Genomic DNA, 26,238 nt, shown 5'->3' on the forward strand with positions numbered 1-26,238 from the left:
ATCTTGTGATCACAAATCCCGACTTCTTGTGTTCCTGACTTAGCCAGTTTGAAATAAAGAGAAGGTAAAGATATCAAAATAAAGAAATAGTTAAGACAACTCAGGATCTCAAGAACTCATGAAATCTGTTCAATTTTTACGGCGTTGGTATTTTAATTGTAAGCCCATCCACGTTAGTTATCTCGAGATCCTATTTTCTTGACTTAAAGTCAGAACTCGTGAACTCAAGCCACGCTTGAGTTCCTGACTTCCTGACTTCAAGTCAGGAACACAGGATCACGAGATCCTGACTTCATGACTTTAAAGTCAGGAACTCGTGAACTCAAGCCGCGCTTGTGTTCTTGAGTTCCTGACTTCATGACCTTAAAGTCAGGAACTCGTGAACACAAGCCGCGCTTGAGATCCTGACTTCACGACTTTAAAGTCAGGAACTCGTGAACACAAGCCGCGCTTGAGTTCACGACTTCCTGACTTTGAACTCAGGAACACAAGAACCCGCTTGAGTTCACGACTTCCTGACTTTGAACTCAGGAAGTCACGAACACAAGAACTCAATCACGGCTTGTGTTCGCGACTTCCTGACTTTGTCGCGTGACCTATACCACCTGCTAGTCCAGGCTAGTTCAGGCAAAGTCAGGAAGTCGTGAACACAAGCGGCGCTTGAGTTCTTGTGTTCCTGAGTTCAAAGTCAGGAAGTCGTGAACTCAAGCGGCGCTTCAGTACTTGTGTTCCTGAGTTCAAAGTCTTGTGGCTTGTGTTCACGATTTCCTGACTTTAAGGTCATGAAGTCAGGAACTCAAGAACACAAGCGCGGCTTGAGTTCACGAGTTCCTGACTTTAAAGTCATGAAGTCAGGATCTCGTGATCATGTGTTCCTGACTTGAAGTCAGGAAGTCAGGAACTCAAGCGTGGCTTGAGTTCACGAGTTCTTGACTTTCAGTCAAGAAAATAGGATCTCGAGATAACTTAAGTGGATGGGCTTACAATTAAACTACTAACGCCGTGAAAATTGAACAGATTTCATGAGTTCTTGAGATCCTGAGTTGTCTTAACTTTTTCTTTATTTTGATATCTTTACTATCTCTTTATTTCAAACTGGCTAAGTCAGGAACACAAGAAGTATACATTTGTGATCACAAGATCCTGACTTCTTGCGTTACAAAGCGAACTCACGTGGCCCTTAGTTACTTCCGTAGCAATGAGCACATCGGAGGCCCGGGCACCCTCTAATTTTGAGCCATTTCGTTGTAGCTCACGCCCGGTGCTATTTACGACGGCGAACATGGTGAAAAAGTTTGTTTATTTATATAATTCCCACCGATCGTGCCACTGTTTTTCCATGTAATATTTGGCAATTTATTTCTCGCATTTACGGCCCTAGATACTATGGGTATAAGTTTAAGTGACCGCTTATGGATTCGAATATCAAACAGCCTAATCATGAAGCTCCCGTGGCCGAGTGGTTAAGGCACAGGTCTCGTAAACCTGAGGTCCTGGGTTCGATTCTCAGGCGGGATCACTTATTCTACTTGTCTCCTTTATCATTTGCGACGGCGAACCGGTGAAAAAGTTTGTTTATTTATATAATTCCCGCCCGATCATGCCAATGTTTTTCCATGTACCTTAACCCTTCTGAACATCAAGCATGATTGTCCCCCCAACTAAACCACCTCGGGACGTGGCATTATATCAAGCTAGTTTCGCTCAAATGAATTATCATTAATCCTTCTCACTTTAGATGTAGTTTTATAGCAGGGAAAACTCGGAATTTTGCGTCTGAGGTCTTGTCAAAGTAGACGAAATATACCGCACTGCGCAGGTCAGCAGCCAATCACAGTGCATCTCTGCCCTGACGTTAGACGCAACATTCCGAGTTTTCTCTGCCGGCAACTTTATAGGGCCTGGTCCTCGAAGCATGGCTAGCGGTCTGGCTATCAGGCTTTTTCAGTGCTTACAATTTCACATCGTACATAAATCAATAAAATAGATCCACGTCGTTAGGGCTAGCCTACTGTTTAGGAAACCTGACCACTGGCCAAGCTTCGAGAAATTGGACCTTATTTGGATCTTGGACATATTCTCATTTGGTCCCGCAAAAAATGAGACATTAAGAAATCACACAAAACCATCCGTTAATATTGTTAAATTTATTTTAATCTACAATTCGTATGCAAATTTAAAAAGATACAGTACTGTGTATTCTGCATAATACAATTTCTTTATTGAGCAGTTTCATAAAAATGTATAAAACTTGTAACATTTTGGCAAGTATTGAATCTACAAAACACCTTAAACATGCTTACTGACGGAAACGTCACTTTCTATTTTTTTGAACGTTTGTGCTTGTGCAACGTGCTTGAGTGGTAAAGGTGTATACAGAGTGGATGACGTATGGGGTGGAATGAGTGGAAGGATGGTGTGTTGATGGGTGCAGAATGCTGGGTGCATAGAGTCTTGGGGAACCAGTTGGGTTAATGCGAGAGATCATTTTGTTTCGTTTTAGATTTAGGTGGCCATTTTAGGTGGCCTTCATTATAACCTTAAATTATTCAAAAGGCTTCCTTGTCTAAAGTGTGATCACGTGATTAACACATATAAGTTCACCCGGTGTCATTCCCGGGGTGTCTAATCTTCCACATACATTGTATGTACCAAGTAATAAATTTACAGGGTGCCCCAAAATTATTAGCCATTATGACAGTTTTCATGAAACTAGACCACATTCATTCAATACAAAAACCGAAACTGCAATATTTTAAATAGGTTGTGACATTTACTGAAACTAATCATTTTGAGGCTGTCTGTATGCGGTGTTCAACAAAAGTAATCTTGCCGTGAGGGACCGTGATTACATTTGAATTACATAAACATGTTGCAAATATAAAAATAATGTGACAAAAATATATAAGATCTCTGAGCTAATTGATAAATAATGTACAACACATATTGCAGTAAAAACTTGTAAATACACTGACGCTAATTAATACGACCTAATACAACATACTACAATGTTACCAAAATTAGTCGTTGTTAGCCTGCTCATTTAGTAGTTACTAGTCAAAATTAATCAAACTTTAATTTCTTACAATATAATTTATCTTAGAACTGCACCTGTAGATGACGACCAGGTTTACATGATTTGCGCGGGAAAATTAAAAACAAAACTGAGATTGCGCCAGATCGTTTCTGACATTGCACGAAACGGAATTGCATGAAACTTGATCATGCCGATTTCGAGCGAAATTCCACAAAATTGCGCAACACCTTTATGGATTATACATAATTTTTTTAAAGATTGCGTCACATCTTATCATGTAAACATGTATCCTATTGATCTGACAACAATTTCCACAACACAAAATCATTGCTGCAGATATGTTAAATGTGATTATCATATTTTTTTATTGTTATGGATTAATAGAATTCTGTTGTTCTCCCCTTTTTTTATCATTTGGTAGGTATTGTGGTACGTATCGCGATAAATCAAATGGAAATTTCAAACACATAACAAATAAGCTATTAGAGTGTGCAACCAGCGCATTTTATGATATTTCTTATATTACAATCTTCATAGTACTGTTAATGTTCATTACCATAATATATACAAAATTAAGATTTATTTTAACGACCATCATGTTCACAAGAAATGAAGAATAGACAGGTACACATATGGATATAAAACGGTGTAAGCACTATATCGTGAAGTTTTCAGTTTGACAATGTCTCAACTCTGAGCTACTTATATACATACACCCCTTTAATAGGCTACGATGCTAAAAGTCAATAAGAATTCATAAGCTTGTAGAAGGATAGCTTATCTCATATCTCATTATTAATTTCATTACGTGATTTAAAAAGTTTGATTCACTGTAGATAATTCACTTAACACTACTCAAGAGATGTGTTTTGATTTACTGAAGACAATTCACTTATCATTGTTCAGTATGGAGGTGTGTGTATCAGTTTAGGGGCTGTACAATAATTATGAGCCCCCGGGGGGTATAATTTCCAAACGGCTCGCCAAAAACCGCTTCCCCCCTCTCGGCCCGCCAAAAATCGTTTACCCACCCACCCGGGCTCATAATCATTGCACAGCCCCTTTAATACCATACAGCAAAATACACACACTCCACGACGGATATTTTAAACATCAAAATAAGCAGGGCCGGATTTGCCATTGGGCCAGAAAGCCCCAGGCCCAGGATCCCTAAAATTGTCTGAATTTGATTTTTTATCCCGCATCCATCAATCCTATACCTGAACCAAAATTTTGGTGCACACGCCATCCTCACGGTGAGTTTGAGGGCCTCAAAATTTTGGCCTGGCCCATGGCCCCCCAAAAAATAAATCCGGCCTTAAAAATAAGTTAAATAACACAACCTACATTATCTTATAAAAGTCATAAATACCATTATAAAAGGGTTTATACGCGTGTCGTACATGATGTGGATCATGTTTGTTAATCTAGGTTCAATTTGTTTAAAAGAAAAAGAGGATTTGAGTGAAGCAAAACATTTACCCCTTTAAATAAACCATCCAGACTATTAGTCACACGGTGTAGCATACAGCATGATGATTATATTTTGAGGGAAACAACAGGTACAGCAATTTCATTACGTTCATTTATAACGGGCTTAAAATATACAGCGGAATATATAGCTCATTCTCTAGGGATAAACAAGCACAATTCATTACTCAATATCACTACGTATCAAATAATTTTGTAAAAGTCATGCAGGGACGTAACTTCGTCTTTGCTTTATGTTTTATAAGTTTAAAATCTTGCGCCCGGGGACTTACGCTGTGATAACAATAGGTCTTAAGGGCTATTTTTTTATTATTTGACCATTTTAATTGTTATTTGCCAATTTTTAATGTTATTAATCATGGCGTCAACCATACATGATTATGGATGCCCAAAAGCATCAAATGACGCCTAAGGTTATGACGCCTAACCTTGGTCGTCGAAGCAATCATATGGATTGCCAAGATGTTATTTTAGACGTCCAAGAATTTCGCGGTAGACTTAAATCAGAGCCTGAAATCACAAGCAACCAACCATTTAACGACCAAGGAAATCTTGGACGCCTAAGAATTTAGACGCCAAAGATATTCTTAGACGTAACCAAATACCATAATTTAGTGGTGGCCGATATCGCAAATTAAAGCTCGCAAAAAAAACGCTCGCAAATAATGCCAGTCAGACACTTCCTGTGTGGACAATTTTCCTGTTCATACATTTCTTTTATTATCATTCCCGAGGTGTAAAACTGAACATTTTTGTAATTTTGGAGTTTTACTGGGGGAACATGGGGAAAGAGTTCTGACTGGGGACATATGCCCCCCCCCCCTTGCGCTGCCACTGTTATCAAAAGAGTCATGATCGTAATAATTAGAAACAAAAAATAAAAATCTGACGGAATAATTGCGTCATATCGCCGACCCAATGTGTACCAGGTATTAGCAGGGACACACCACTAAATAAACTTCCCATTGAAATACACGTAAAAATACAGGTAAATCATAGTTCAGATAAAACATAGGTACTGCAAACAAGTTGATGTCCACTAGTGAGCAAGATGATCAGCCATGATTGTTTTGATTAAATAATATTTAGAGATATTAAATTGATCAATGTTCAAAGGATCATAACATAGTGTTGATATGGTCAAAATAGTGGACCCGAATGTAGATATGTATCAACAAAGCTGTCTTATTGTTTATACTTTAAGTAAATCCAGTTGAAACGTTTTCAACTTTGCCACATTGGGTAGAAAAACGGACATAATTTCTTGTATTTATTACATGTATTTCAATGGGATGTTATTTGGTAGTGCGCCTTCAAATAACACAGTGAGTCTAAAAAGCGTCCGTCGGTATATTTTGGTCGAATCGCGATACCGTCCACCACTAGGTCACGGTAAATGGTCATGCTTGGACGTCCAAGAAATATTGGATGTGTAAAATAACTGAACCTTTATATTAGCCACATTTGACCAAAACGTGGGTTTAACTATTCAACTGTTATGCCTTATAATACTTGCCGTCATCATATCCACTACTGTTATTATAACATTGTGTACATACTACAATAATAATGAATATGATAAATAATAATACGATGAGACCAATGAGTGCTAACCACCAGGGATCCAATGGTAGGTCATCCAGTGTGCTAGTCGATTTACCAGTTCCAGCATTACCGACTGTGTAAATTAAAAAAAAATACATCAAGTTTAAAATCACGTTGTCGATACAATCATGACAATTTATCCCGATGCGTGGCAGGAATCTGTAGTGACGGTAGTGCACTTGAATCGGCGCTCTATTCACTGCAGCTAGTACGAATGATCTGATTAGCAGGTGAACTGATTTGTGGGAATTAATATTATTTTATTTTTAAAGAGTCTTTTTTGTACCTTATTGAGTCTTAAGAATGCGGGAGGTAGTTCGGGCGGACTGAAATATAATTAATTGAGATGGTGGACAAATGACTGGGATCGAACCAGCGCAGTCAAAATGGTTGATCTAGTTAGTGCTCATCAAACTGAATCGAATCACATTTAACTGCAGCAGATTGCTGATGAAGTCATGACTGCGCAACCAAATACAGTAGGTATAATTATTTAAAAGGATACTCCGGCTAACAACAATAAGCCCAATCGCCATTATAACTTCCGGTTATTTTGGGATTAATGTATTATTGTCATAATGCTATCATTAAAAATATTTAAATAATTAATTTATTCAATAATAATGTTTTTGGGGGTTTGTTTTCATTCTTGTAAAACATTTTAGATTATTTTTTGTACGTACAAAAACCCAATTTTCCCAATAGGTCAGAGGGCAAAGTGTCCCAAAACTGCAAAACCTGTCCCACAATGCATTGCAAACTTCTAATGCCGATTGGGCTTATTAACAATCGGGCAGACTGCCATATAATAAACTGACACCCAGAAAAAAATCTAGGTCTCAATTAATTCAATCTGCACCACACTTACTGATGAATGTATGGCGCTAACTTGACTGCTATCTGATCAAATACGTGTAAATAGTTACAGACCTATACTTACCCTTTTCAGTACAAGTGTTGCCTCTGTAACCTTTGTTGCACACGCACAGTGTCTCCCCGCCCTCCGTTTTCATGACTGAGAGGCATTTGCTAGTTCCTTTTTCATCGCATGGATTGTTATAACAGAAGTCCTCTATATAAAAGAAATTGGTACTTCAAAATAATAATATTGTTTAAGTTTAGGCCTATACATTATTGATACAAGATATGATTTGATTTGATTTGATTTGATTTGATATATGACAGTCGAGTATTCCTTGGTGCAGGCGCTGGGTCATCTTCGGAAATTGTATATATCTTTACATTTTAATTCCCATTACACCCATATACAGACACGCCCCATTGCCCCCCCCCCCCCCACCTTTGCATAAATCTTACTTTGATCGCAGTTTATTCCGGTTCTTCCATCTTCACATACGCATTCATATTTACCAACAAGATTCAAACAGTGTGTATTATTTCCCTGACATGGGTTGGAAGCACACTCGTCTACGTCTGTAATAACAAGCAAACGTATAGTGGTGTTTTCAATTGAGCTGTAGTATATATGTTTATAAAAACACACTACAACAATGTTTTCAAAATGTTATTGTAAACTATTTTTTGTAAACATTTTGCCAAATATTTTGTCACTTAAATAACATTATGATTAAGGGGCTGTGCAATAATTATGAGCCCCCACCCCGGGGGTAAAATTTCCAACCGGCTCGACAAAAATTGCTTGCCCCCCCCCTTCTACATGCCAAATTTTTGGACTCCCAATTTGCAAACCTTAAATGGTCTATATACATGTTGCGAGCACAGCGAGCAGGAAAATTTGTATATTTAAGCGTTTCCGTACGGTTTTCCTAAGCCTTTTTAGAGCGTTTTATTTAATAGGCGCCCCAAGAATGTGTGCCAAAAATCGCTTCCCCTGGCTTGCCAAAAATTGCTTCCCACCCCCTTTAGGCTCGCCAAAAATTTGGGTTCATAATTATTGCACAGCCCTTAAATATTTGCAGTAGGTTAGCAAAAAATGTTCTTGAATGTTATAAAAACGTTTTATACTCTTTATATAACCCGACATTTAAACGTTTTCTGACAACCTTTTAGAACCTTTTGCGAATGATGTCGAAAACGTTTTGTGTTTGCTGGGTATTGACCATGACATATTTTGCAATGTAAGTTTAGAATGAAGCACCCTAGAAACTTATGTTATTATGAATCACTATGTAAAGAGCAATACTTTGAGACCATTTATATTAAAATCGAGCATGTTTCAACATTTGACATTTGATTTGGTACATCACATAATAGGGCAAACTACACTTTTCCTAATAAATGGCCTTTGGAAGACTGCTACAGTCCTAGCTAAGAATCAAGTTCCCACTATTTTTTCAATTTCCCTTTCAAATATACCATAGCGTATTCTGAGATACACTGTATTAAACTTCTGAACCCAATTTGCCCAAAAATCAGGTTTTTCGTAATTCTTTTATTCTTTCCTTTAATACGACAGCACCCATTCATATAATAAATACGGTACTTTAAGCCATCGGTCTATCGCACTTTTCCGTGGCAGAGTGGTAGAGCTTCAGACTACTGATCCGAGCTTTTGTTTTTGTGGACCAATTCGAAACCCGGGACCATCTGATTTTTTTTCAATGTTTTTTCGAACCATTTATTGTTATAAATGAAGGATAACATAATTTTAAACATAACATCCATTGTGTGTTGTTTGTGAATCCTCTTGATCCCACCTCTACTGGGAAGTATTTCAGTTCCCATCCTGCTGCTTGTCCTTTCTGGATTAGATTTCACATTGAAAATATACAGTTACGTCAACATTTACGCCCAAAAATCGAAGTCCATGGGCTCCGAGCAAACTTAAATAAGGGCTGATAATGTTCAAAACAGGGCCGGATTTGCCATTGGGCCAGATGGGGCTGGGTCCAGGGCCCCAAAATTGCCCTATGCATCTTTCTGAATAACCCCAATAACATGTTTTTTTGGCCAAAATAGGGAAAAATTGAAACATTTTCCGCGCTTCGCGGTCTTTCAAATAGCAACATTTATGTTGATTTGGCGCTAAAATAGTCTGAAATTGAATTTTTTATTTTATGCATTGCGCGCAAATGTCCTAGTATTAAACATCGGAACAAAATTAAATAAGAGGAAGACAGTCTTTGCTTTGGCTTATTATATTCATACCTGTATTATTACATCGGTCTCCAAAGCCTGTTAAACAGGTACACGTGAATCCACCATTAGTGTTTCTGCAGATGCCATTGTTGCAATTTATCGGATCTTGCTTACCGTCATTGGACCCACATTCATTTACGTCTAAAATGAAAAATAACGAGTTTTTAAAATAAAGTTAACCCTCGGTACAAAAAAGGGCTAGGGTTTGGGTCTTTGTTCTTACCCTGTTTTTAAAGGTTTCACTAGTTTGATACATATTTTTTTATGTAGCTATGTATTGAATACTGTCTATTAAATTTACATTGAAGGGGTCTGGTGGATAGGCCATTTTTTGTACACATGTTTTTCTCCCACCACCAGATCTAAGTACAGGGAATAAAAATGGGGGGAAAAAAAGAAGAAAAAAAGGGCTATTCTCCAGATATTGTGTTTCTTTTTTAATTTCTGGAAGACGACCTTAATCAAAAGTAGAACCCATTTTTGGAAATGTTTGCTCAGGTATATAAGAAACAAAAACTGAAAAATAAAATGGGAGGCAAAATTGAAAGTTTACCTGTTTATTGAATTTGAGTGAAGAAACCTAAATGTATTGGAAAGCTTGAAGTATACTACTTATTTGCCGAAATGTAATATTAATACATCTAATTTGTTTTGTCTTCTATTGATATAATCTAACACATATATGCCTATATTATCCTATCTTTGATTTGTAGTATCGCTTTATTGAGTTCGCTGCATAACAATTACAGCACTAGGTCTATACTATTTCGGGTGTTTAGGACAGCTGCCTCAAGTTACCTTCACTACACTTTTCACCACTCCATTCTTTAGGACAGCTACATGCTGCCATGCCATTAGGTCTTATTTCGCAAGTACCACCATTTACACAAAATCCGTCACAATTCCCTAAAAATAAGAAAAATAAGAAAAAATCATCAAAGTATAGAGAGAAAGGGAGGAGAGGGAAGAGAAAGAGGGAGGGAGGGGATGGGAGGGGAGAAGAGGAGATCAAGGGGAGAGACTAGGAGAGAGATATTTGCCCATGATATCCTAATGCGGGTCTTAAAGACCTAATTTAGAGGTCTCAAGTTATTGGGGTCTCAAGCTCTAGACCTACAAAGGCTTTCCTTTTAAATTAGAAATCTGGTAAATTAGATATTGAGCTGAAATATCACAAGCTTGAAGAGGTGTAGTAAAAAATGAAGATATTTTTTGCAGGATTTCGTCTCAAAGAACTGGAACATGACGAACTGGGGATAGGTCTAATCGGGGGTCTAATTCAAGAGCAGGGGTATGTTGAACAAGAAAGGGGTCTTGACCGTCACACATACCCTACCAGCAGGGTCGGATCCAGGAATTTTGATAGAGGGACGCCTTTGGTCGACGACGAAAAAAATTTGTTAAGGGGGTTACCCCTCGAAAACTCAACAGGTTTGGCCCATTGTTTGCTGTTCATGGCCGAATTTGTTCATTTTTTTTATTTATTTCATTTTTTTTTTTAAAGTTTAAGGCGCCCTAGAGGGGGCGCGCGCCGGCTGTGCCCCCCCTAAATCCGCCCCTGACCAGTATTAGTGAATGGGATCCCCGGGAGAAGGACATACTTTTGCGACAGGATGGAAGGTTTAAAAGAGAACGGCTCTCCGAACTAATCCTTGGAGTATTATACTTACACGTTTGGCACCGCGGTCCAGTATACCCGTTGTCACAACTACACGTGGGTTGGATACCATTAAGTACGCAATTTCCATTGCTTCCACAATTGTAATTAGTGCATGGATCTGAAATTTTTAATGTTACTTGAATATTATTGACAATGATTATTACCCTTGGCACCTCGGCAAAAAAAACATGGACAAAGGGAAATCGATATGGGTCATTAGTAATTTTCCAGGAAAGATATTTATCTCAATTTTACTTAATTTTTTTAACTGAAAGAAAATGATTCAAGCTTTTTACCATTCTCGCAGTCCCGTCCGTAATAACCATTTCGACATTGACATCTATAGCCAGACCGTGTGGATGTATCCAGCGCACAGGTACCTCTGTTCAAACAAGGGTTATTATCACATGGGGCTGTAAAAAAGTGATAATTAAAAAAAAATTAACATTGCCATTAATCTTAATGATCCTTGGTACTGCATCGTTATATTTGCGAGTAGCATTCACGATTCATTGCTGCAAACGATTCCATCATTATTTTGAAATCGAGTACCATATTTAAATGTATATATAGGCCTACGGTATATCACTTTGATGGAGAGCACTCCATGTATACAGTAATAAACAACACAATGTTTCTGAATTTTTCTGTCACACAATAATGTTGAAAGATGTGGCAAAACTTCGTAATTTCAAGATACAAGATATTTTATTTTCCCATAATTCATGTAATTAAATATTAACCCTAACCTAACCAGTGGCTTCTTGGCGAGGAGGAAGGAAAGAAGTAAGGGCGAAAGAAAGGAGAAGAACAGAAAACTTTTTCTGGGCTTTTCTCGGCTTCGATTTTGAATTTTGGTTCGGTTATAGTTATGGTTAAAGTGAATGCAGGTGGGGGAAGTGTCTGGGGTGTGTGGGTGTATTAACATGGTTAATTGAACTCATTTTGGACCATTGTATTTTAGTGCAATCTACTGTAGATTACATATTGGATCACTGTGTTTGATTATTATCTACTGTAACATAATGGATAACTTAGTGCTGACAATTGTGTTTTATTTGTGCTATCTACTGTAGATAGCATATTGCACTGCATGTTTAAATGGTACCGCCCGTAGTTGGAATTTTGTCTTTTAATGCTATCCACAGTGTTTAAATGCTATCTACGATAAGCATAATTGTACCATCATTAGTGTCATCTACCATGATAGATATCATATTGGACTGTTGTGTTTTAGTATGAATTAATATCATGCATTTGTTATGTTTTGATGAATCCAGGTGTGTGAAAATATTGGATCCAACACATAATAATGATAAAATTGGATGTTTAACACCAAATATTTATTGGTCTCGCTATGAGTTTTAAGATATTGGACTCGACTGCGACTCGTCCAATATTCTCAAACTCATAGCTTGACCAATAAATATGGGCTCCATCTATCCAACAGTATTGGGTGAGTAGTAGGCGTAGAGGGATGGGGTGTGTAGTTAGGGTGTATGTGGTTAATCCACAATGGTTAAACGCAGTGAAATGGCGTAACTAGCGGGGGGGGACGGGGGTGGTTGTAATCCGTCACTATGTGAATGATGTGCTCACTCTATGAGTACATGAGTACAGGGCGTGTACATAATGCCGGGTATTGGTGGCGTTTGATTAATAATTTCGCAGTGCATGGTGCATGATAGTTGGATTAATTATTAAGTACTCACCAATTTCACACATCGTTCCCTGGTACCCATCGTTACAAATGCAAAAGGGTCGTCCTCCTCCTGAAACCTGGCACGTTCCACCTATACCGCAATCGAAGGATTCACTCTCACAAGTAACTATTATGGAAAATAAATCAAATATCATGTAGTTATCACAATATGATTGGATACCATATTGAATAATGATGCCGCTGATGCTTTCGTGAGCATCAAAGATCCTAAAGCATTCACATTAGATTTATTAACCACTAGGATTGCAAAGCCATTTGTTTGTTATATTTATCCAACAATAGTCAGCAAATAATTATAAGCGTACAAGACAGTTTTATATGAATACAGTGGCGTATAGCGTGGGTCATCATATAGGGGAGGTGGCACCGACCATGATGGGGGTACCGGGTCTGACTGGGTTGGGCACAAGCCGTTTTCGGTAATTTTCCTATGGGATTTTCTAAATTTTGCAATTGATTGAGGGCACGTGCCCCGTGACCCTATACGCTACGCCACTGTATGAACAAATGGGAAAATATGGAATGTGATTAATATTATTGCGCTACTTCTAGCTAAATACCAATCCATGCTTCCAATTGCCCAAAGTTGCGAGGATCTTATCATAGTCATACATGTAGTATCTTATTCTTCTCTGCTTATAAAAACGTGAATCAAACACAAAACTTTTTATTTATAAAAATAATAACGAATATTTGAGATATCATCAACATGTAGTGCTCCTAGTGCACTACTTGTTTGCTAACCAATAGGCGGTGCTATTCATGGAATACCCCCCTCCCCCAGGAGGAGCCAAGTACATTAGGGCCCCCAGTAATAAGATTCACGTATTTCAAAGGCTTCCGCGCGAACTCCCGTACCCGTCCAACGGATTTAGAGCTCATATGGATGCCACACCCCAAAATGTTTAAATCTTGCTTGGTATTTATACCATAAAGCTCTCGGAGCATAACATGTTGACGGAATCTCAATTTTGTAGTTTATGACTGACAGATAATAATAAATATGGACATACACTCATAAATTAAACAAATGGTCATTCTCAACATTGAAGCATGAATGAAACATAAAAATAGCAATTGTTAATTGCTGTAAGCAAAATGTAAAACAAATTCACAATTAAGACAACCATGAATACGAAGATAACAAAGTTGTTGTGAATCGATATTGAACACACAATAAATTAAACACGTAGCCCTTCTTAAGGGATCGGATAGCGAAGGTTTACACAGTATTTACCGTGGGACTTTAAAGCACATCAGACAGACCAAATTGCATTCTAAAAACGTGGAATAAGTCTCTTGGGGGGTGGGCCTATATCTAAAATACGAAAGGTCAAAATTTTCAAATGATAGTCGGCTTTTTCACCCATGCAGCCTATATACACTTTATGTACATGTCATTAGATTTATAAAGTTTACTTCGAGGACTGTTAAATGTCAAAAATATAAATTTTTAATAATTTGCTATAAAATTTGTATCATATCGCGAATTTCCAAAAATTAAAATTATTTGATATCAGAAGGCCATTCCTCGTATTCAGAATGAAATATGGTGTGCCCGATCCCTTAAGCAACGTTGAAAGATAGCAACATTATTGTTAGCTGCTGTAAACAAATATACAAAACATTAATTCGAGGATACAAAAAATCATTAATTATTGGTTGCTGTAAGGAGAAAATAATATACAATACATAAAGAAAATGTAGCAAAAGAAACGGGAACACATACACCAAATACTCATAGAAAATTTACTTCTGGTAATAAAGGGTAAACAAGTTAGACAAATTGACAAATTAGTACGCTATAGTTTCCTGAAGGCATCACCCTATACAGCCAATGATACTGCTTAACCAACAGTGTCAATAAATAATAGCATGACACCACAAACACACAACTACCTGCATCCCCCTCAAGCTTCCGCCTCAAAAACCAATACTCATTAATTATTTCAACAATTCAAACATAAACAACCTCAAGACACCAACATTTCTACTCTGAATTTTGGTTTGGATCACTCACAAAAGTACATCGGTACAGCGGCACCGACCGTCTCGAAATACCGGTATTTAGGCTATTGTAGGTCATTGTATTCTTCTTTTAGCATTGTATTAAAGGCCCATTAAGTGATTTGCTGATCAGGCGGTTCGTAAAAATCATCAAATTCAGATTTTGGCAAGAGACATTTTACCAGAATTTGTAATTTCTATACTCAAGCTAAGTAGAAAAATGAACTACATGTATATATTTGAATGGGGCTTCAACATTGTCAATACTGCTGTGTTCCTCGTTTTTTGCCAAATTTTTCAATTCAAAAATACCAACGACAATTTGAATGACTTTTTCTTCACTTTTAGGCAATTTATAAACAATTTTTTCTTTACACCTGCGCTGGGATCACTGAATGGACCTTTAAGCATTAAAAATATACATTTTCGATCGTTTCGCACAGAATTACTTTGCAATTTTGCCCCTCCCCCCTGCTTTTTCCCTGATCAAGGACGTCACTGCAATTACCAAGTACACACACGAAACCTGATAGTGGATCGACAAACTCTTTTTGACCTGTGTAAAACCTTAAAAGAACAGAGACATGAGCTGTTAACATTGTTACAAACAGTCCACAATAACAAGGATTCCAATACACCGAACATAATAAAACCAACTACCAATAGCTACCAATCGACGATATTTGCAACTGAATACTTTTTGACAGAATGCCAAAGAACCAATCCCGGATCCTTCGCATACCAGGCAACTGCTCTTGAGTAGTGAGTTACACAAACCTCTTGTCTCACAACGTGGTCCTTCATGAGTGGTTTGACAATCGCACGTGTATATCAAGCCTGCCCCACGTAAACACCTACCGCCGTTCATACAAGGTTCTGGTTCACAAGGATTCACTGAAAATGGAATAGTTGATATACGTTTCTGTTAATGTGTCGTCATACCATAACATTGCGATAGTATCTAAGGTAGAATCTAACAGTAGGAGAATTACAAAATACATCACAAAAACTTTTGTTATGTAATGAAATTTGAACTGAACCAGTGTCCGACAAATTCAAATATAATATAGAAAATGACCCAACTTACTTAACCATATACACGCTTACGTTCACTCACACATGGCAGCAACGCAAGTTTTCAAAATGCTTCCAATACTTTGTGTTTGTACACGCAATGGTTGATAAATTAACATAAATAACTTGATATTGTGGAAATCAAACCAACAAAACTGCATTAGTACCTTCTGTTTGGCACCTGTCTCCCGTGTATGTTTCAAGACAATTACACCTGTAACTGTTGCCATTGTTTCTCGTATTACATGTGCCTCGGTTTACACATGGATTCGAATCGCATGGATCAACTGAAATAGAAGTTGTTTCATAATGAAATATCATGATTGATTCACAAATCAAAAGCTGACAACAGGAAAACATAACGTCATCACCAGTAAGAGAACGTAAAAACAATAAAACATGGATAAAACAAGACTGTGACAACTGCGAACAACTCCGAACAAAATTAATGCTGAAAACAACAACTTCAACGGAAGCTTGATATAAAACAATTATTATCAAACCAGACAAAAGACAAAAGGATGTATAGCAAAACTCCTTAATATAGACAAATTAAAAAACAATTGACATCGCAACACGATTAAGTAAGGACTTTTGAAACAGAAAAGGAAACATCCAAATTTTACAAAGAAAGAATCAACACACTTCCAACATCTGAATAGACAGAATAAGCTATATATTATGATTATGATACTTAAACGATTGGATAGAACCCACCACAATACTAAAAATTTAGTGTCTATAACACTGATATATCGACATATTTAATCGCTATCTCACTTACAACCATGACAACAATATGTCTACATATTTTCACATAAAATAGACAAAATACTTGCAGAAACACGAGATATTACGTCGCCATTTAGTTCAAATACCTCTATTTTGACAATGGCGTCCTTCATACATGGATGTGCCGCAATCACAGAAGTATTCTAACCCACCTAAACGACCACAACGGCCATTATTTTGACACGGATTTGGGCTACATGGATTCACTGTTGAGAAGGCAAAATACGTAATAAATAGTGTATATCCTTTATAACAATTGAATGAACTCGATCGGGAAGAAGTCTCTATTTGTAATTGTTACATCTCCATTTCAGTACCTTTCTTATATAATTTGAGTTTTATAATATAATCCTTGATAAAGTTGAACATAATATAGAACTTACAAAGCTATACAAAAACAAGCAATATAACCTGCCATTTAAATTACATAATTTAGTGATATATCTATATATCATCTTCATTTGACATGTTTCATAATATACCTTCAATTTCACAAAAATCTCCTTCATGAGTGTCAGGGCAATTGCAACTGAATTGCAATCCTCTGGGCACGCACATTCCATCATTCAAACAGGTGTTTTCTCCACATGGGTTCACTGCAATATCCAAAAGCAAACAACCAATACCATTATAAACTAAACACTTGGTTTGCGGCAGAAGAAACGTAAACCCACTCATTACCTACTACAGTTAAAGCATGATAAGGCTGGCAATCACTTCATTCTCACAGACATTTTCTGGCCAACATTTCATTTTGTAACCGGTAGCACCTTATACAGCAAGCAACACCTTCTACACTAAAATATATGATTAAGACAGTCAAGACAATCCGAGTACCAAAATAATAAAACTACTAACAATGATTTCATGAACAGGCGGTAATTACAATATCACTGAAAGCGTTGACAAACGAAACATTTACCAAATGCAACAAACTTTTAACAACAACGACGGCGACAAGAACAGCTACAACGGCGACAAGTCGATTTATAAATCAGAAAGTTTACTCCAGGACATTATTTACACACCATACCAAAAAAATATATGGAATAAAATATAGACTAGCTGATAGCTCAAATAAAACATTAGGTCATATCTAGTTTATACTAAATTATGACAAAAATCCGCTTTTAGCAGTTTCAAATTCAATGTACAAAAACGAAAAAAATACAAAACTTTGTATAGACTGTAACAATTGAAATTATACAATTGCAAGTTAGCTTTTTAGAAAAAAAATAAAGAGACCATGGCAACAATGTTATATGCAATGGAATCGGTAACATCTTGGCTAACAGAAAAATTTAAATTGGTTGCTTTACTAGTTCGGGTTCAACAGCTACCAATCGACAATATTTGCAACTGAATACTTTTTGACAGAATACTTTCAGCTCGTACAAACATCAAACAACGGAGAGCAAGTAAATATTAGTAAAGAAACCGACGGAAAACAAATAGTAAGTTATACTTCTAAAATCCAACAAGAAATTTAAAAAGACAAGCTTAGTATAAGCATATCTAACACTGAACGGAAGCATCCACACACTTCCAACATCTGAATAGACAGAATTAAGATATATTAATTATTATGATTATGATACTTAAACATATTGGATAGAACCCACCACAATACTAAAAACTTAGTCTATAACACTGATATATCGACATATTAAATCGCTATCTCACTTCTTACAGCCATGACAACAATATACATATTTTCACATAAGATAGGCAAAATACTTGCAGAAACACGAGGCACTATGTCGCCATTTAGTTCAAATACCTCTATTTTGACAATGGCGTCCTTCATACATGGATGTGCCGCAATCACAGAAGTATTCTAACCCACCTAAACGGCCACAACGGCCATTATTTTGACACGGATTTGGGCTACATGGATTCACTGTTGAGAAGGCAAAATATGTGATAAATAGTGTATATCCTTTATAACAATTGCATAAACTCTATCGGGAAAAAGAGGTCTCTATTTGCAATTGTTACGTCTCCATGTCAGTACCTTTCTTATAATTATAATTTGAGTTTTACAATATAATTCTTGATGGAGTTGAACTTAATACAGAACTTACAAAGCTATACAAAAAACAAGCGATATAACCTGTCATTTAAATGACGTGATTTAGTTATGTAGCTATATGCCATCTTCATTTAACATTTTTCGTATACCTTCAATTTCACAAAAATCTCCTTCGTGAGTGTCAGGGCAATTGCACCTGAATTGCAATCCTCTGGGCATGCACATTCCACCATTCAAACAGGTGCTTTCTCCACATGGGTTCACTGCAATATCCAAAAGCAAACAACCAATACCATTATAATATCATGGCAGCGTGTGAAACTAAACACTTAGTTTGCGGCAGAAGAAACGTAACCCACTCATTACATACTACAGTTAAAGCAGGATTTGTAGATTATATGACCTTGTGAAAAAGTGTAAGTTTCTTTTTTTGGCTTAGTCTACATTGAGTCATAAATTTTGGCTTTGAAGCCTGCAAAATAAGACAAAACAATCATGTTTATGCTAACGACACCTAGAAATACCATCAACACTAATTGCACAACATGTATCATCAGAATACCTTCATTCTGGCATCGATTGCCTTCATGGGTCTCAGGACATTGGCAAACATATTCTGTGCCACTGGCGTAACATACTCCATTGTTCATGCATGGTCTGCTCTCACATGGGTCCACTGAAACAATCATGGTTAACATTAGCTATACATTATTGGTTGTTGGTGATTCAATATCAAAATCTTGGATAGTTTGGTGTGTTCTCTTTAATATTATATTTATATATGCCAGGTTTCTAGATGCATCCCTCAGTATTGCCAAGTATTTTCGGTAGATTAGGTTCAATTTTGGAAAGGAACTACTTGTGGCTGACATTGGTGACTACAAGGTGTTGAAAGAAGTTAGGAGAAGTAAGTTTATCAAATTTTACAGTGGTCACAATTTTTTAATGTTTCCAAACAAATTGAGGCTATCACATCATGGAAAGTTTTTAATTAACTTTTAAATAACAATTGACCAAAGTTAGTCAGACGCTAGTGTGCCATATAAAAAAAACATGCTGGGCCGTATGGAAGAATATACTTACATTTCCCTCTAATTATGGACCCAAAGTAAAGAAGAAATAAACAAAATAAACACTGTGTCAAATAATGGAACGCAGAGTAAAACATATTTGTCAAATAATTTGTGGAACTTCAATTCAGTAAGCTCGTTAAAGGGACAATCAGTGATTTTCTCAGGAAAGAATGTGTTTAGAAAGTGTTAAAAATGCTAAACACTGTTTTGGCAGTGTAGCATTTTAAAAACTTAAATTGTACATATGAGAAACAAGAAAGCAACTTATACGTACTGTTATTGGTGCCCAAGTAAAGCTGTTGAATTTGGAATCCAACGCGAGCTATTGACGTTGATTGCAATTAACACTCATTGAACGAGTTATTTGATTCATGAAGCAAGCACGAGATTTCATTATCAAGTTGATCTACCTATGCTTTTCGATCAGAGCAGCAAGATTAAAATAGTATGCCGATTTTTTTTTATTTAAGCCGTTGCAACATAAAAATTGTTAACGAGTCCAAACATGCCAAACAGCGCGACTGATATGAAGATATCGTGATAATGAATGAGCATGAATTTTGCATGAATTATAAACATTTGTAACTCTTCCACAGGGCCACAGATTTACCATGTTTATCCACTGTCCAGTCATATATGAAATCGTATAAAATGAAACAAAACATCATCAAACCAAAGCAACTTAATGAATGTCTGCGATATTTCCCAGCCATACACAGAAAACCACAAACATCTAAAGGCTATCTCTTGGTATAAAATGAGAGAAAAGCAAACATGGACACACATTGACCAAACCACACACAAAATATTCGACGTACCGTGTGAAACGGGCATGAAACGAACATCATCAAAAGCAAATTAATGAATGGGTGCAATATTTCCAAGCTATGTACAAACACGGGCACAAATTTCCATATGCATACACAAGCAATTTAATTATTTATTCATAGTTCATGGTGTAAAATAAGCATAAAACGAGCATTATCAAGGCATTATCACGCCGATATTTTCATGCCGTGTACCAAAAGGAATCAAATCACAAACATTTGTAACTCTTGGTGTTTTAAAAATACGATTAAAGCGAAAATGGACAATTCACAAGTGTGAAATGGACGTGAAATATAAGCATCATCACAAGCACCTTGATGAATGAGCACGAAACCATCAAATTACGAACATTCAACACTTGGTTGGGAGTAGCGCGAAGATGAACACAGATTTCTCAAGTCATACACAAAATATTTGATGTACCGTGTGAAATGGACATGCAACGAACATCATCAAAAGCAAATTAATGAATGATTATGATATATCCAAGCCATTTACAAATTACAAACATTCATAACTCTTTGTCGACAATAGAGCAAACATGGACACGAATTTCCCCAAGTCATACGCAAGCCCCTTAATTATATTCAGGCGGCGGATGACATGATCGAGCCGGCAACTCGTGAAACCGCCCGGCCGTATGGCATTTTCCATATACTCGGTTAGTTTTGTGGGGTTCATTATCGAACCCCAACGGTTTTAGCTTGTATTTATATTATTTATCAACATAGGCCTATTTTTTTGTGATATTTCAAGCGTTTTAAAATTTCAAAATAATCCCATTCAATTACACGGTTGACGATGAAAATTTACTGAATTTAGGGAATGCACGTCATACACCACCTGATTATATTCATAGTACATGTTGCATGTGAAGTGAGCATGACGCAAACAACATTATCAAAAAGCAACTTGATGGATGGGCACTATTTTTTCAAAGCCATATACAACCTCTGAAGCAACCAAGACAAATGCACATTTGACACCCAAAGTTGATGACGTAGTATACCTCTCTTTTCACAATTGACACCTTCATGGGTGTCAAGACATTGACATGTGTACTGTAAACCATCTGGAACACATACTCCGTCATTCATACAGGGTTCTTCATCACATGGATTTACTGTGAAAAGGTTCGTGATTATAATGAAAGTACTTTAAGATATACACAAGTATACGGTTATTTATTTTACCTTAAACATAAAATCGATAATGCTTGATTAGAATTCATACTTGTATCAACTCCATTTTTGGTGTCATACCTTGCTACAGTCAGTTTCAAACAGTCATGTCATTTGCTGAGGGAGTGTTGATCAACAGGAACAACAGACAGATTAGGGAGGTAAGTGTTACCAAATATTTTCGACCAGCTTCTAGCGCCAAAAACGGCAGCAACTTCAGAAAGAAGCAAAAAGGTAATCAGTCTGTGTGTAATGAACTTTTGACAAAATGGATTTGATAGTATGAACTCCCATCAACGAGATTTATTGACCATCCAGATGAGTCTAGTACAATAATTGATATATACCCTTTTTATGAATTTTATTTTACGAATAGCAAAATTTAGCTTCAAACAATTATTTTGAGCATGTACTTCTCATTGAAGATATTTAATAAGCAAACATCGCTAATGAATGCGGAAAAACCTCAAGCAAACTATCACAAAAGCTTACAAATTCAACATGTTCAAGTACCAAACAACAGGCAGAACCGACGGGTCGTCTCTATAAGGAATGTTGTTTTGCATATCGCAGTTTATCGTCACTGCCAAGAAGCGGGACCAAGGCATACGATATAACACAGGCAAATACCTATTCTTCCTATTTGCTCAACAAAATAAGTACATATACAATACATCTTTAATTTTTCTCGAAAGCAAAGCAAGTTGGCAAAAACTATGACAAAATAAAAATGAAAGCCCCATTTGGAAGCAGCAATCTGAAGACACCATAACGTGCAAGCGATATACCTTCTTCTTGGCAAAAGTCACCCCGATGAGTGTCCGGGCATTGACAACTATAATTCATTGGACCCATTGGTTCGCAAACTCCATCATTCATACAAGCGTGATCTTGACACGGATCAACTGCAAAATGACCATTGTTAAGCATAAAAACAATCACTAACTCTCGTAGCGTGGATAAAGATATTTTGTAATCAAAATATCTTGAAATCGGTATGGAAAAATGTAACGCTTCAGTAAATGCACACTCCATGATCGGAGCTATTATTTTTTTTAATAACAAAAAACCGTAATAGTAAAGAGTAGCCTAGGAGTCTTAAAAGGACACTTGTTGTCTTATAACTATGATAGAAATAGCATGATACTCGTTCATTCATTTTACGGGAAACAAATGCAAGCCAGTAAATATATACGATCTTTGTAATAAGATTGCATAATCCTTGCAATTTTATTTAAAATTGAAGCACAGTCGCAGGAAGCGCGTAAGAGGCACCCAAAGAAACCACTAATTTTCGAACATATTTTGACATGTTCCTGCTATTTATGATCATCGATATTTAAGTAAAGTACATGAATTTTGCATCAACCAAACAGTTATTATCAAATGCAAAAAATACAGTTAAAATATAATACATCAAACTCTATATCGTTTAATCACTGGGATACGATAAATACTTCAATTGTCCACATTTTGTATCATTTAATGTAAAAAAGATCAAATAATATGTGAATTCAAGTCCCAATAAACTGACAACACTGACGCGTCTACTCACAAAGGTTCTTCTTTTTTATAAATCATCATACACTCTCAGAACGCTACTGACCATCCTCGATTGTTATGCATAGTCAATCGATTCATGTTGAAATCAAGTTAAACAAGTTAAACAACAGGATTTACAATAAAATAATAGCATCAAGCATTATAGGGTGTGTTTTTTTCACATGTTTACTGAAAGAATGAAAATTATTGTTTTTTATTTGGCCGAGAACATTTATTTTAAATTGAAAATGTGTAGCTGATTTCAACACCAAATTCAATCGATGCTTTGCCTAATTAAATGGCTAAGTGAGCCAACAATAGCCAGCGAGTGACTAGCGTTCCGAGTGTACACATGAACGTAAAATGTCACGCCCAGTCTCAGATCACAAATTTACATAAGTAATAACGTTAAAAACACTTTTCCCTTTTGTTGCCAAAACACAAGTTCGACTCGATTACAAACATCAAAGCATAATACTAAACAGAACAAAAACGAAATAATATCAAGTCGCCCAAGCAGTTATACAATAACTGAATGTGACAAAACTACTTCATACAATAACGTGAAGACACCATTACGTGAAAATGATATACCTTCTTCTTGGCAAAAGTCACCACGATGAGTGTCCCGGCATTGACAACTATAGTTCATTGGACCCATTGGTTCGCAAACTCCATCATTCATACAAGTGTGATCTTGACACGGATCAACTGCAAAATGGCATTAGCAAGTGTAAATACAATCATAAATTCTGGTATTGGTAGATAGGAAGCCAAGACAATCGGTAAAATTACTAAACAATTATCTAAATAGTGATTTATGATATTCCTCACTTAGTCCACTCCTCTTATTCGTGTTATCAGGCTACTTATAATTTACTTTATTTATGATATCTTAATTAACTAAGGAAACATAAAGCAAACAAACAACATCTAAACTGTGTAAGCAAGGGAACAGCGACGCAAATTTCACCAGATACAGACGCCATGTTCCACAGAAACAAACATAAATATCACGCTATACAAGATTTTAAATAGGCTAAATATAGAACAAAATGAGGAAACCAATCACGACAAAAACAATCCAGTTACCTGCAAAGCTACGAATACTAGTAGATCAACAAAACACCTGTTCAAATCTGCTTATTGTGTGCACAAGTACAAGCACACGAACACCTCATGTCATGTATAAAATGACCTTACCATATAAGATGCTACATGTTTCATTCATACATCAAGATAAATACCACTAACTTTTTCTTTCAAATAAACATAAACAATATCACACATATTTTGCGACAAGTAATAGCAAGTATAGTCATCACACAATAACTACTCAAGAACATATTAAAGCATAACATGACAAAATAATGACTGCTTCACATGACGAATGACTTCTTCTTCAGTGCGGTACATGACAAGAAAAACATCATGAAACGGCGGGAATCTAAAGTAACATAATAATAGGTACACGTTAATTGACGTAGCAGTAATATTACTTAAGCTTGAACATCACATGGCGAATACCTGGTTCTTCACAAAACTCTCCTCTGAAGTTATCCGAGCAGTTACACGTGATGTTGCCATCATCCAAAACTATGCAAAGCCCGTCATTCAAGCATGGATCTGTTTCGCACGACTCTTTTAGTTTTAGAAATATTTAAAATGTTAGCGTTTTACATACATAATTAAGATACAAATATGGATGAAACAAAGACCAAGTAAATGTTGGTTATTCCTTGTAATATACAACATTAATGGTTCAAATTAGTTCAAAATATATTTTTTTAAAAGATTAACAAATAACTACGTCAGCATGGTCAAAAATAATATAATGCTTGATGTGCAAGATCTGCAACAAAATCATATGCCTATGAATAATATGTTGTTGGAAGAAGTTTACATAAAAAGAGTCCTTTGATCCTTCAGTTTTACAAGAAGAATGTGTCATCAGATGGAAAGGTTGTTGCATGCCCCATTCGGCACGTGTGCTGGAATAGAAGACTCCTGGTGTAGCCGAACTCCTGAGGTATTAGATATTGATATGGGGTCACTTACGATATAATAATAGTTATATTAAGGTACATACAGATATGTTACTTTAGTAATGAATTGATCTAGAATCATATTCCGGAAATAAAATTGTGGTGAGTAGCAAAACATCGGTCTATTGAAATACACTAATAAGGTAGATCTAATCCTCCGATGGGTATGTTTTAGTAAGAATGGGTAAGAATAAATAGTTGCAATGAGAGACGTACCTGTGTCACAGTTAATACCAGTCCATCCAGGGGTGCATGTACACATATATCCGTCTCCCCTTGGGGCACAAGAACCGCCATTTTACAGGGATTAGGATCACACAGAGATGATGGTTCTGAGGTGAATATAATATAGGAATAGACAGAGTGCAATGAAATGAGAGCAAGCGAATCGATGTGCAAGGATACGTGCCATGCATAATGCATAATAATAAATAAATGCTGTGCTACAGAAGAAGTATATCATATAAGAAGCATAACGATAAGGTGTTGCGTCCTGTTTATGCCGATTTTATGACGATATCGGCGGTAGTATGATACTGAAATTTCAATAGTCCTGTACAGAACAGCTTCTGATATTTTCATATTGTACCAAATAAAAAGGAGAGCATATTACAATATTGCTGCAAATGAATACAGGGTGCAAGTCCTATTGAAGATTAATTAAGCAAGTTAAACTTGAATGATTGTGGACACATTTAAGTAAGTTAATAATATTGAACAGTGTAATGATTGTTGTGTCGCTTGCCCGATAATTTGGAAGTTATTGAGTGATCGGGCATTGACGCAGGACCTTGTACCTGAACGTTCTTATCACATCATACCTTCATCACATAATTCTTAAATAAATCCAGCATTACAAGGCCACATGTCACAGGTGAAATTGTCCACAGTTGACCAAATTGTCCAAAAACGTCTGACATTTCACAACATTATATATTGTTGCATAAAGTGGCCCAAAGCTGCATAACATTGTCTTGACCGCTTTGGAAGATTTTGGACAACTTCGGACAACTTTGTCTTTGTACGCA

At 36.5% G+C, this 26,238-nt stretch overlaps 2 protein-coding genes across 6 annotated transcripts in view; both read right to left on the reverse strand.

Annotated features, from left to right (window-relative positions):
- Positions 1 to 5,348: 5,348 nt before the first annotated feature.
- Positions 5,349 to 26,238, reverse strand: part of LOC140156016 (uncharacterized) — a 69,024-nt gene continuing 48,134 nt past the window's right edge. For all 5 annotated transcript variants that reach the window (XM_072179108.1, XM_072179107.1, XM_072179106.1 and 2 more), the window contains 8 exons: positions 12,626 to 12,742; positions 11,210 to 11,326; positions 10,924 to 11,031; positions 10,052 to 10,159; positions 9,263 to 9,394; positions 7,451 to 7,567; positions 7,074 to 7,205; positions 5,349 to 6,206 (listed from right to left, as the gene is read on the reverse strand). In XM_072179108.1, coding sequence (XP_072035209.1) covers positions 6,025 to 6,206; positions 7,074 to 7,205; positions 7,451 to 7,567; positions 9,263 to 9,394; positions 10,052 to 10,159; positions 10,924 to 11,031; positions 11,210 to 11,326; positions 12,626 to 12,742 — 1,013 coding nt within the window. In that variant the 3' untranslated portion in view covers positions 5,349 to 6,024. The remainder of the gene's footprint in view (positions 6,207 to 7,073; positions 7,206 to 7,450; positions 7,568 to 9,262; positions 9,395 to 10,051; positions 10,160 to 10,923; positions 11,032 to 11,209; positions 11,327 to 12,625; positions 12,743 to 26,238) is intronic.
- On the reverse strand, positions 15,515 to 22,896 carry LOC140156017 (uncharacterized). The gene is made up of 8 exons (XM_072179111.1): positions 22,412 to 22,896; positions 21,452 to 21,565; positions 19,104 to 19,217; positions 18,691 to 18,804; positions 18,290 to 18,409; positions 16,992 to 17,105; positions 16,596 to 16,715; positions 15,515 to 16,004 (listed from the first exon to the last, which is right to left on the reverse strand). Exons 1-8 carry the CDS (start codon positions 22,656 to 22,658, stop codon positions 15,859 to 15,861), a joined length of 1,089 nt encoding a protein of 362 aa, XP_072035212.1. The 5' UTR covers positions 22,659 to 22,896; the 3' UTR covers positions 15,515 to 15,858.

This window comes from Amphiura filiformis, chromosome 6 (genome assembly GCF_039555335.1).
Source record: "Amphiura filiformis chromosome 6, Afil_fr2py, whole genome shotgun sequence".
NCBI lineage: Eukaryota > Metazoa > Echinodermata > Ophiuroidea > Amphilepidida > Amphiuridae > Amphiura > Amphiura filiformis.